General features: G+C 48.6%; 1 protein-coding gene across 1 annotated transcript; it reads left to right on the plus strand.

Moving 5' to 3' along the window:
* Positions 1-353: 353 nt before the first annotated feature.
* LOC131307113 (uncharacterized) lies at positions 354-2,220 on the plus strand. The gene is made up of 2 exons (XM_058333523.1): positions 354-1,497; positions 1,591-2,220. The coding sequence occupies exons 1-2, from the start codon at positions 1,024-1,026 to the stop codon at positions 2,218-2,220; spliced, it is 1,104 nt and encodes a 367-aa protein (XP_058189506.1). The 5' UTR covers positions 354-1,023.
* Positions 2,221-12,039: the final 9,819 nt, after the last annotated feature.

A 12,039-nucleotide genomic window follows, 5' to 3' on the forward strand; every position in this document is an offset into this window, starting at 1 on the left:
GGGACTCCGCTTATTTCGTCAAGCCGAGCGAATGAAGGGGCCGGATTTGCTGGGGAATCCTCGTCGCATCCGCCGAAGGTGAAGAGGAAGATCGTTCCGATGGACCCCGATGTGATCCCTGACCGAACGGGAAAGGACCCCTGCCCTTACTTGGAATGCTTCCAAGATAAAAAGAGCCTGGACACCTTCCGAGCCGTTTACGACATCCCTAACGACGTTATCATTACACCCGTCCGAGGGAACCGAATAATATATGGTGACGAACATGTCACTGTCCCCCTGATGGCAATCACAGAAGGGGCCCTTCGGTTCCCGATGCACAGAGTTTTGAGAGAGATACTTCACCGCTTCAATCTCACTCCGTGCCAGCTGAGCGTCAATTCCTACCGCATCATTCACTCGGTAATCGCCCTTGCTGAGGTGAAGATGTTCCGCCTAGAAGCCTTTCATTTTTTTGAAAATTATATGATGTCGAGAAACGTTCGGTACTCTCGATACTACCTCTGCTCCCGGAGGAAGATGCAAAAGATCATTCCCGAGGGCATGTACGACTCGGAGAAGTGGGCCTCTGACTACGTCGAAGTTCGAGGAAATTTCCAATTCCCCGAACACGAATACGGTCAGTTTGAAATAGCCACACGCAGAGGCACGCCGAGTAAGAACACTTGTCCGTTATTTCAAATGTTTATTTCTGTTGCTCTGATTTCAGTTGTAAAAATTTAACTAACGATTTCATGCTTTTCTTCGGCAGATACCACCAAGATCAACAAGGTACTGTTAAGGGCCGCCAAAGGTTGCGGTCTTGCCGACTCCCTGCTCACTATCCCAGCGGAGGAAAGAGACGCCCCAACCATCCTCAAATATACAGCTACCTACGGCGGTCGGATCCGACGAAAGGTAACTGACGAGCCTGAGCAGTCCGAGGACATTCCACAAGAGCTCCAACCGAGCTTCGACAAACCCCTCCGAGGGTCAATCCGACTTCCGACCGAGGAAGAGCCTTTCCTAGAACAACAAGAAGTTATGCCTCCGAGAAATATCAAGGAGGTTCTCCAGAAGAAGCTGGAGGAAAAAGAGAGGGAGAAGGCCCGACTGCAGAAGGCTGGGGATGCAGCCGCTTCGGGCTCGGTCCCGAGCAAGAAAGTCCCACCTCCCCCACCCTCTAAAAAGCGACCACTGAGCGCTCCTCCTTCCCCGAAGGAACCACCTGCGAGCAAGAAGGTGAGGGCGGCCACTAAGGGAAAGGGCCAAGAGGTGGAGCACCCGAAAGAAGCGGCCGCAGAAGGAGAAGGGAGGGTGACTGCCTTCGATCTTGACATCCCATGGGTGCCGAGCTTCATAACACTTGGCAAGAAACAGGTCCTCAAATCGGATAGCCTGAGGGAGGATCCCTCCCTGGCTTTCACCCTCCACTCGGGGCTAGCTTTGCCGAGGGATGTACAGAATCCCCCCTCCCTGAAAGCAGCCCTGAGTGAATACTACTATCACGCAGGAAGGGTAAGTAAATGTTTTTACACTTGCAAATTTGTTTTGTTTTTTGCACAAATGCCTTATTTCGTCGGAATGACTTTCGTTTTGCTTTGTTTACAGGCTACCCAGTCCATAATGAGTGCCCAGCTGCATCTCACCGAATATGACAAGAAGTCAAAACTGCAAAAGCAGTCGGTGGAATACAACAAGGCCCTGGCCGAGGAGTATAAGAAGGGCTTGGAGCAATCCGAGCTCGTGAGGCAAAGCCTCGAGGTTCAGGTCGCCAATCAAAATGACCTTATCAAGGGGTTGCAGGAGTCTACCGAGCAGACCAGAGCCGAAGGAAAAGATGAGGGGCTGGCCGAGGGGAGAGCCTTGGGGAGGGAAGAGATGAAGAAGGAGATGGAGAAAAAGGTGCAGGGGCAGTACGAGAAAGGATACGCCCAGGCCGAAGAGGACGTGACCGATCAAGTCCTTGAAGTGCAGGACGAGATCAAGGAGGCCCAGCACAAAGAGAGCTTTATGCTCGGCTACAACATGGGTCTCGACGATGCAGGCGCTGAAGCTGACGACGAAAGGAGGAGTCTGGTGGAAATACCACCCTTCGCCCCTGCCGAAGTCACAGCAGAGGATACAACAGCCGACGCTATCGACTCGACCACCCTACCAGCCCCGGCCGAAGCTCCAATCCCACAGGCCCAAATCGACGCTCCAACCCCACCAGCTCCAGCCGATGCTGCAGCGGATTAGATTTGTTCTTGTTTAGTCTATGTTTTTTTTTTTGTTTTTGCATATTTTTGAAAATGGTCGGCTCCGAACGATGGGAACCCTGCCGACCATTGGATGTAACGAAAACATGGAGAATTTCTTTTTGAATGACAATTGTCTTTTCGTTCGGTATGGATGTTGTTTCCAAGTATATAAATATTTGCCAAGTCTTTTTATTCGGTATATACATCACATCTCAGAAATATTTCAAGTCTTTTCATTCGGAAAGACTGTTTATGTGATTTTGAAGTCACTGAGAGATGAACTCAGGTTTACCCATATGGTAGCCCCCTGCTCTATTGTATTACCGTAGGAATAGAATAAGGCAGTAGGATGGGAAAACTGAGCCGAAAAAGTGATCATGGGTTTCGAGAATTTCACCCGAACAAACAAATGGCTTCGAGAATTGCACCCGAACAAACAAATTATCAGGGGCTTAGAGAATTTCACCCAAACAAGAGATGTTACTGGAGCTAGATAAAATACCCCTTGTGTAAAAATAAAGCAGAATACTGGAAGAATTTATATTAAGTGCATAACGCTCAAAGGCGCATGGGCCGAGCAAAAATGTAAATACAAAAGATGCCAATACTAGCCATGGAATTTTCTAAGCTTTTGGGCATTCCATGGATTAGCGATTGGCGTGCCATCCATCTCAGCAAGCTTGTAGACTCCATGCCCGATCTTCTCAACCACTCGGTAAGGTCCTTCATAGGGGTCTTTTAGCTTGGTCAACTTTGTCGCTTCGGTAACCATCCGAAGGACTAAGTCCCCGACGTTGAATGGTCGAGCACGAACATTGCGGTCATAGCCCCTTGCAACTTCTTGCTGGTACGCGGCGTGCCGAAAGTTAGCATTGTCACGTAGTTCTTCGGCAAAATCTAACTCGGAACCCATTAGAGCACTGTTGTCGACGGGGTTAAAATTCTCCGTCCGAACTGTAGGGATCATAGTAGATAAAGGGAGGACAGCCTCCATACCGTAGGCCATAGCGAACGGAGTACGGCCGGTGGACCGCCGAGGCGTTGTTCGATAGGCCCACAGGACATGTGGAAGCTCTTCCACCCATTTGCCAAGCTTCCGATCCAGAAGGCGCTTCAGCCCCCGAGTGATGGTCTTGTTCGATGCTTCGGCTTGTCCATTACCTTGAGGATATGCCACCGAGGAATTTTGGATGGTGATATGGCGCTTCGCATAAAAAGCTTTGAGAGCGGAGGCGACAAATTGGGAACCATTATCAGATAGTATGGCGTACGGCACGCCGAACCTGGAGATAATGTGCTTCCAAATAAAGCGTTCCACATCCCCGGCGGTGGTCTTGATCAAGGGGGAAGCTTCTACCCACTTGGTGAACAAATCTGTGGCAGTGAGCATGTACTCAAATCCTCCAGGCGCCTTCGGCATCTTGCCAACTATGTCAAAAGCCCAAACCGCGAACGGCCATGGACTGGTGATCATTTTAAGGGGGAACGCAGGCTGGTGGATGAGAGATGCATGCTTTTGACACCGAACACAGAGCTTCACGTAGTCTTCGGATTGCTTGACCATCTTCGGCCACCAATAGCCTTGTGTTAGCGCACGCTGTGCAAGGGACCGTCCTCCTGAGTGATCCCCACAGCTACCCGAATGAAGTTCCTCCAGAACGGCTGGCACGAGGTCGTCGTGGACGACACGCAGATCGGGGCCAGTAAAAGTCCGTCGGTAGAGATTGTCATTTGGTCCCAAGAAAAAATTGGCGGCTCGGCAACGGATTTTGTACGCCTCGCGCTTGTTCGTCGGTAGCACTTGATTCTTCAGATAAGCAACCACAGAATCCAGCTGGCTTGGACCGAGGGTGATGGCCATAACCTGTTCAGACGGCTTTTCAAAGCTCGGTTTGGGGACCTCGTCAAAGGTGATGGTGCGACTACCCGAGGTCTTGTAGACTGAAGCAAGACCTGCAAGGGCGTCAGCGTGGGCGTTATGCTCCCGAGCGATCCACTCCACTTCTACGCGTCCAAATTTTCCGAACAAAGATAAGACGTGGCTTACGTAAGCATTCATACGTCGATCTTTGGCTTGATAATCGTCGTTTAAATGCCCCACAATGAGCTGAGAATCACAAAAGACATGAACCGAATCTGCATCCAGCCGAAGAGCAAGTTGGAGGCCCGCAATTAGAGCTTCATATTCCGCCTCGTTGTTCGTCGCCGTGTACCCAATTGAAACCACGCTTTCATGAACAGTCCCGCTGGGTGAGACAAGGACGATGCCGGCACCAGCTCCATGAACATTAGAAGCTCCATCGACGGTCAGTCGCCAAGCGTCGCCGGAGAAGAGCTTCCATTGTCGTTTGGGTTTCTTACGCCCGAGGGAATACCGAGCACGGAGTGGTTCGGCATGACAGCCGGACGGTCCTTCCAAAACTTCTTCTTCTTGAATCCGAGCGTCTTCAGCAGCAATCGCCAGGGTATTGGCCTCGTCTTGTAAGCCGGGAGTGAGTTCGGCAAAGAAGTCGGCCAGGACCTGCCCTTTGATAGCTGTCCGGGGCTCGAATTGGATGTCGAAGTTGGCCAAGTCTTGAGAGAACTTCAGGATTCGGCTCGACGTGTCCGTTTTCCGAAGAACAGCTTTGAGAGGAAACTCAGTGAGGACCACAATCCTATGGGATTGAAAGTAGGGCAAGAGGCTCGTTTTAGCAGAAACGAGAGCCAATGCCAACTTTTCCATAGGCAGATACCTCGTCTGAGAATCCGTCATCGTTTTACTGGAGTAGAAGATCGGTTGATGGTCCATCCCCTTTCTCCGAACAAGAACCGCGCTCGTTGCATGGTCAGAAACGGCAAGGTAAAGATAGAGATCTTCATCGGGCAGGGGCTTGACGAGCAAAGGAGCATGAGATAGGTATTGCTTTAAAGATTGCAGAGCCTGCTCGCACTCCTCTGTCCATACAAATCTGCGTCAGCTTGTTGTGATTGCTCGGAAGAACGGGCGGCAGAGATCGCTCGAACGTCGAATGAAACGGTTCAAGGCAGCAACCATCCCCGTGAGCCGCTGTACCTCTTTAATTGTCGTTGGAGCTCGTAGCCGCTGCACAGCCAAAATCTGGGTAGGATCAGCTTCGATTCCTCGGCGACTCACCATGTATCCTAGGAATTTCCCCGAGCTAACGCCGAACGCACACTTCTCGGCATTGAGACGTAGCTTCCTATGTTTTAGAACAGCAAAGACCTCTCCCAGATCTCGAAGGTGGTCCCGAGCGAATATGCTTCTGCAAACCAAATCGTCAATATAAGCTTCTACTTTTACGCCGAGCATGCCAGGAAACATCTTTGTGATCGAACGTTGGAACGTGGCGCCTGCATTCTTCAAGCCGAACGGGACAACCTTGTAACAGAAGGTTCCCCGAGGCGAGATGAAAGCCGTTTTTTCCTGATCTTCCGGATCCAAAGCTATTTGATGGTAGCCCCGATACGCGTCCATGAAGCTTAAGCGCTCGCATCCTGCCGTTGCATCTACCATCTGCTCAATCCAAGGAAGTGGAAATCGATCCATAGGGCAGGCGTCATTGAGGTTCGTGTAATCGACACAAACCCTTAGCTTCCCATTTTTCTTCGGGACTACCACTGGGTTGGCAAGCCAGGTGGGGTATAGCACTTCCCGAATGACGCCAGCTTCCAACAGTTGATTCACCTCTGTTATCACAGCTTCGGTATGCGCGGCCGACGAGCGTCGGACTTTTTGCACAACCGGTCGCCTATTCGGATCCACATTCAATGAGTGCATAGCAAACGAAGGGTCCACGCCCGGCATGTCTTGTGGTGTCCAAGCAAAGACCTCTATGTTCCTCATCAGGAATTGATACATCTCCTCACGTTCGTCCATGCTCAATGAACTCCCGATCAAAAAATATCTTCCTTCTTCCCCAGGAATGGAAAAACGTATCATTTCCTCGGCTGACCGTTGTTCGGCGAGTACACCAACATCCTCAATCACTGGGGTAGGAGCGGCAGCCACGCATTGTACCTCCCTGCAGCTCTGTTTGTTCGTTACAGTGCTGATGTAGCATTTCTTGGATTGGATTTGATCGCCTCGCAGGCTCTCCTGTCGTCCGTTCCATCCGACGAATTTTACCACCTGGTGATATGTTGAAGCAACCGCTTGCATCTCGTGTAGCCAGGTTCGGCCAAGAATGACGTTGTACGGACTTGGCGAAGCGACCACGACAAATTCGATCTCCAGGATGCGTGATCCAGCTCGCACAGGGAGGGTAATCAGGCCGAGTGGCCATACCGGGGCTCCCGTAAAACTAACAAGGAGGGCTGACGCTGTCCGAAGTTGAGCGGGAGATAATCCGAGGCTCTGATAAGTGGAGAAAAACATGACATCGGCCGAGCTTCCCTGATCTATCAATACCCGTTGTACGGTTGATTTTCCAATGGCAATAGTGACGACGAGGGCATCTGCATGTGGAAGTTGCACTCCTTTTAAGTCGTCGGAAGAAAAAGTTATGGTACCGCCGAAGCTCGGATCTTCCCACTTTCGCTTTCCCGAGGCTCCCACATTGCAGACTGACGCAGAGGCGACAGCCCTGTCAATTTCCGAACGAAGTTCGGCCGCCCTTCCTTCGGATACCAGCCCTTGTATCATGCTTACGAGATTGCCAACAAGAGGGGGAGGTGGAGGAAGTGGGTTTTGCCGAACGTCGATCCACTGATTGAGGTGACCGGCAGCTGCTAGCTCTTCTAGATACCTTTTGAAAGGTGGGCATTGCGTGGTGTAATGGCCACGTTCCTTGTGATACGTGCACATCCCCGGGCCGCTTCCGACGGTGCCTAAGAGTACCGTTGGCCAAACAAAGAACGGCAATTTGCCAATGATGTTAAGAAGTTTATAAATAGGTTCAGTGAATACCGTACGTTCGGCGACGTATTCGTCCGGTCGGGGTTCTCTTTTCGTTTGTGTCCAGGGTTGTGGCTGAGGGTGCTGAGAGGGTCGGCCCTTGTTGTTCGACTTGTTCGATGCCTGGCCCGAGCTACCCTGGCTTCCTTGCCCTTGGCGCACGTTCGATACCTGCTTCTTCGGCCCTATCGTCTTGGCAGGTTCAGCCTTTGACGTATGCCGCTCGGCCATCGCTTCTTCGTGAACGCAATCTTTCTCGATTATTGTCATGAGCTCCCCCATCGTCTTAGGTGGATTTCGTGAGAGGTCACGAAACATTGCCGAGGTTGGGTCCAATCCATTCATGAAAGACTCGGCTGCCACCCCTTGATCACAGTCGGGAATAAGGTTATAGACTTCCCAGTAACGCTCGGTATAGAGTCGCAGTGTTTCTCCCGCCGTTCTTCGCATGTTCACCAGCATTGATAACGTCTTCGGTTGAATGTTGCTGGTGACGAAGCGTTTGCTAAACTCCAATTCCAGCTCGTTAAAGCAAGAAATGGATTTGGGCTTCAACTGATTGTACCATAACATGATCGATTCACTGAGAGTGAGCGGGAAGATTTTACACATAAGAGCGTCAGAAAAGTTATGGAGACTCATGGTTTGCCTGAAGCGACAAACGAACGCGACTGCGTCCTCTTTTGCCTCATAGCGCTTCAGCTTCGGCATGACGAATCTGTCAGGCGGCCGCTCTTGTTGAATAGCATCCACGAAGGGGGAAGCCTTTGCCTTCCCGAGCTTCGAATTGTCTTCGGCCTGCCCTTCGGCTGTGATCTGTGGGGCGATCGGGGGAAGAACATCAGTGTGCCGCTCCGGAGTCTTCCTCTTTTCCCGCCGATGGCACCGACGGTGCTCCTCTTTTTCCCTCGGTCGTGGAGCAGCTAGCATTAAGGGCGCCTGTGCCTCCCTCAAGCTTGTCAATGGGGCGTGCCGAGGTTGAAGAGCCGGGTCGACGGGTTGGTACACGGTTGGCAAGCCCGTGAATTGATCGTAGAGGACAATCGTATTATCGTGCTCCGAACGGTTTCCTCTGCTTTCTGTTCGGTGTCGACTGCCGGAGTTGGCTGAGTGTCGCCCATCGTGACGTTCGGAATCATGTCGCGATTGAAATGAATATTCCCGGTTGCTACTGGTATGGGGTCGCCGAGGTGGATCATTTAAATCCACGGGCCTCTTCCCACTTTTCTGATTCATCCGACGTTCGGATCGGTGTTGTGTTCGGACAGATTCGCCTCCCCTGTTGGTTCCCGCCGTGGAGCCCGTTGCCGAGGATCTAGTACTCTCGGCTCGAATGATGCTTGTCAGCCGAGGTCGTGAAACCCCCTGATCGAGGCGCTCAAAGACAGTTCGTCGTTCGGTAACAGTGAGTTCGGCCGTTTGGGGTGGGCGAGACGGTCGACGTCGTTTGTGGGATCTATTCGGTCGACTGGGCTCGGCATGATGTTCGTTTGCAGGGGTTGCGGTCAACCCCCCGTCCCGCTCCTCTAGCCGTTGTTGCAGCATAGTAATAACCGCTGCCTGACGTTTTTGTTCGGCCAGGGCGATATCCAACTCGGTCGGTGGAAAAGAAAGTTGGCGGGCTACATGTGGAACTGCCCTAGCCGTTTGACGGGGCTCAAGGTTGATAGATCCGTAGCCTTCCAACCCAAGGGTAAAGTTCTCTGGGCCCGGAGGTGGGAGATGTTGAGCCATTTGTTCCGTGCAAATATGAAGAACAAACAGGATCTGAGATGAACAAAGGCCCTCAACGGATTATGAACGCGAAGAACACAAAGAACACCCCGAAAGTTGTTTTCTGCCGATCCCCAGCAGAGTCGCCAATTGTGGGGGCGTGATTCCTTCGTGCTCCTTCTGGTGTGGCCGGTCTTGATGTACCTGCAAAACCGGAGGGGGTTGTTCCTCCGGTTTGAAACTCCGATGATCAAGTCAGTAGATGGGAAGAAAAAGTTTAGTAAGAACAATATGTAGGAGAGAGAAGTGTTCTTTTTTACTAGATTTTTTTATATCTTTCTCAGTGGTCATGCTTCTCTATTTATAGGCAAAGAGGTGAAGTGTTGAGCAAGTTGGCCACACTTTCCACGTGTCACGTTCTGCTCGGTTGGCGCCTTTCTAGCAGGGCCAGTTAATGAACACCACTTCCCTAGTCTTTCAGAGCCACATGGGCTGATGTCAGGAGGGTCACATCGTTCAGAGATGTCACTTCGAATGTAAGAAAGGACAGCCTAAATATCAGTAGATATTTATGGAAGGTTCCACAATCGTCTAGGTTCGGCGGGACCCACGTCCAGCATACGAATTATCCGAGTGTATGATATCCCGGCCGAGGCACACCCTGGCCGAACAAACGGAAGTTCGTATCCGTGCGCTTGATAAAGCCCCGAGCGAACTTATGTGTCGTACGTTCGGATGTTGCTTATAATTGTTCGGTGAAGTACTCGTGGTTCTGTCTATCTTTCGGCCCAGCCGACGTCCAGACTTATTTGAAGGCGAACCGTGATAGCTTGGATGATGGGTCAAACAACGTGTGAACCCTCATCGCCCCTTTTTGACCTGGTGAACCTTCGGATATTTCGGCCCCCTACAATTAGTAATCCAATTTCAAAAGCTAATATGATTATCAAACGGGCCCGCAGGTAATAGTAGTCCAAAATTGATATCGATACCGATGAGTACCGTCGGTTCATTTTCCCTACTCTATCGGTCACCGACCAATAGCAGTTCTCACATTGTGTGCTTTTCCTTCAACTTCGGGTACTATGGTTGATGGGACAACTCACCGACCATTTCAATGAGTGGGGTACTACTTGGTATTTTTGTCAGGATCATCCACGGGATTCATTACAGCCCCGTGATTCCGTGAACAATGCGTTCCCGTTCCAGTTTACCTTTTTTTGTTGGTAAAAGTTTTTTTTTTAATTTCTAAACTCAAATATAATTAAAATAAAAAATAATTTTTTAATTTTTTTTACACCGTATAAAAGATTTCAATGAGATCTATCAAAAAAAATCCATACTTGTAGAAAAATTATTTACATAAACACTTATTTTTAAGCTTGAAATTACATTTTGTTTTTAAAAATACTTTTTCACAATTCGAAACAACCCTTGCATTTGGTGTGGTGGGAAGGAAAAACTATTTGATAGTTCTTGTGGTACCGTCACGTGGCATTCTAAAATTTTTATCCACCACATATATTTGTGGGACACGGCAATATGTATATGAATCCTGTGAAAATGTGTGTTGAATAAGAATATTAAGGCATCACGTGACAATTTTGATCAAGATGACTGAATAATTACTCGGCGGGGAGAGGGGGCTTGGCATTCCTCCAAGACTATTGATGAAAGTGTGGATCTCATGTCCTAAGGGGGTGTTTCCAACAGTGAACATATAAGTTGCGAGAAAAAATTTGTAGTAATCAACTTGTTAAGTGTTTTTAATAGTGAATAAGTTTTAGATGGATTTATGAATAGAATTACTGTAACAAAAAAAAATATTAACAAATTGTTAGTTATCGTAAATGAGATGACAAAATGTCAAAAACCTATTGATTTGTATGAACGATATGCTAAAAATACCTACATTCTTTTTCATAAATTGCTACGGAAACATGGCCTCGGTACTAATTTTTCCATGAGTTGATAAATTTGAATAAAATAGTAACCGACAGTGACCTATGAGAGAGAGACGAGGGGGGGGGGGGGGAGGGGAACAGTACCCCCACGGTCTCGGTCTATAACGCGTGGAGACAGGCGACTTTAGAAAAACAAAAATACTAACATCTAGGCCACTTTTTCACCTGGAAATTGTAAATAATTGCTTACGAAATTAAGACTGCGCTACCAAGCCAGTAACACCCATCATGCCTTGCATAGTTGCATCATCCGATCGAGATGGGCAGGCTGGATGCGTAACAGGCTTTGGGCAATTATATCAACTCTGAGCCGCGGAAATTTGGGCACTCCGAGATGGTCTCACAATCTCCTTCTCCAAAATAATATTACCCATGTTGCGATCGAATCAGATGCCAACAATGCGATCAATCTCATTTACGACTCCAAAAAAGACTATCATCTAGTCACGTCCGAGCTTATTGGTAATAATTCGTCTTTGTAAGTACTACCTGCACCAGTTGGGGGTCACTGTTGCTAAGCCACATCATGAGAGAGAGAATAACAAGTGTGCTGACTTATAAGTTACCAAAAAAAAAAAGTGTGCTGACTTAAGTCCCGTTCCGAAACTCAATATAAGTCCTTATTTTTTAAGAAGGCAATTTCAAGCTCAAAAATAATGTATTTACCTAAATAATTTTTCTACCAATATGGATCTAGTTTGATAGATCTCATCGAGATCTTTTATACGGTGCAAAAAAAATTTAAAAATTATTTTCCATTTACATTATTTTTAAATTTGAAAATGTGAAATAAGTACTTACGGAGTATTTTTTAAGAAGGTGTCCTGGAACGGGGCCTTATTAGCCGGAAATGCCCATGACTAACAAGAGCCCAGTTGATAACTCCCGGTTCATCTTTGTGGGAGACCAGGGTTTGAGCCCCGCTATGGACGGTTTGTAGGTTCAGAGTTATGAATAGCCTCTGAATACCCCGTGAACTAACTTCATAACTTCTCACACTAACTCCTGCTGATGTATTTAATGTTGAAGGAAAAAAAAAAAAACAATAGCGTTTCTACGTTTATCCTAACTTCATGCCGGTCTTCTTTATTAATATGCGCAACTGTTAGCGTCCTCTAGGGGTGTTTCTTATCCCCGGTACGTACTTTTCAAATTTTATGCAATGCACCAGTTGAACCGAAAAAAAAAAAAAAATGTTACCCGTGCCTCCACATCTATATAAAGGGGGTCATGGACTCTTATT

This window comes from Rhododendron vialii, chromosome 11a (genome assembly GCF_030253575.1).
Source record: "Rhododendron vialii isolate Sample 1 chromosome 11a, ASM3025357v1".
NCBI lineage: Eukaryota > Viridiplantae > Streptophyta > Magnoliopsida > Ericales > Ericaceae > Rhododendron > Rhododendron vialii.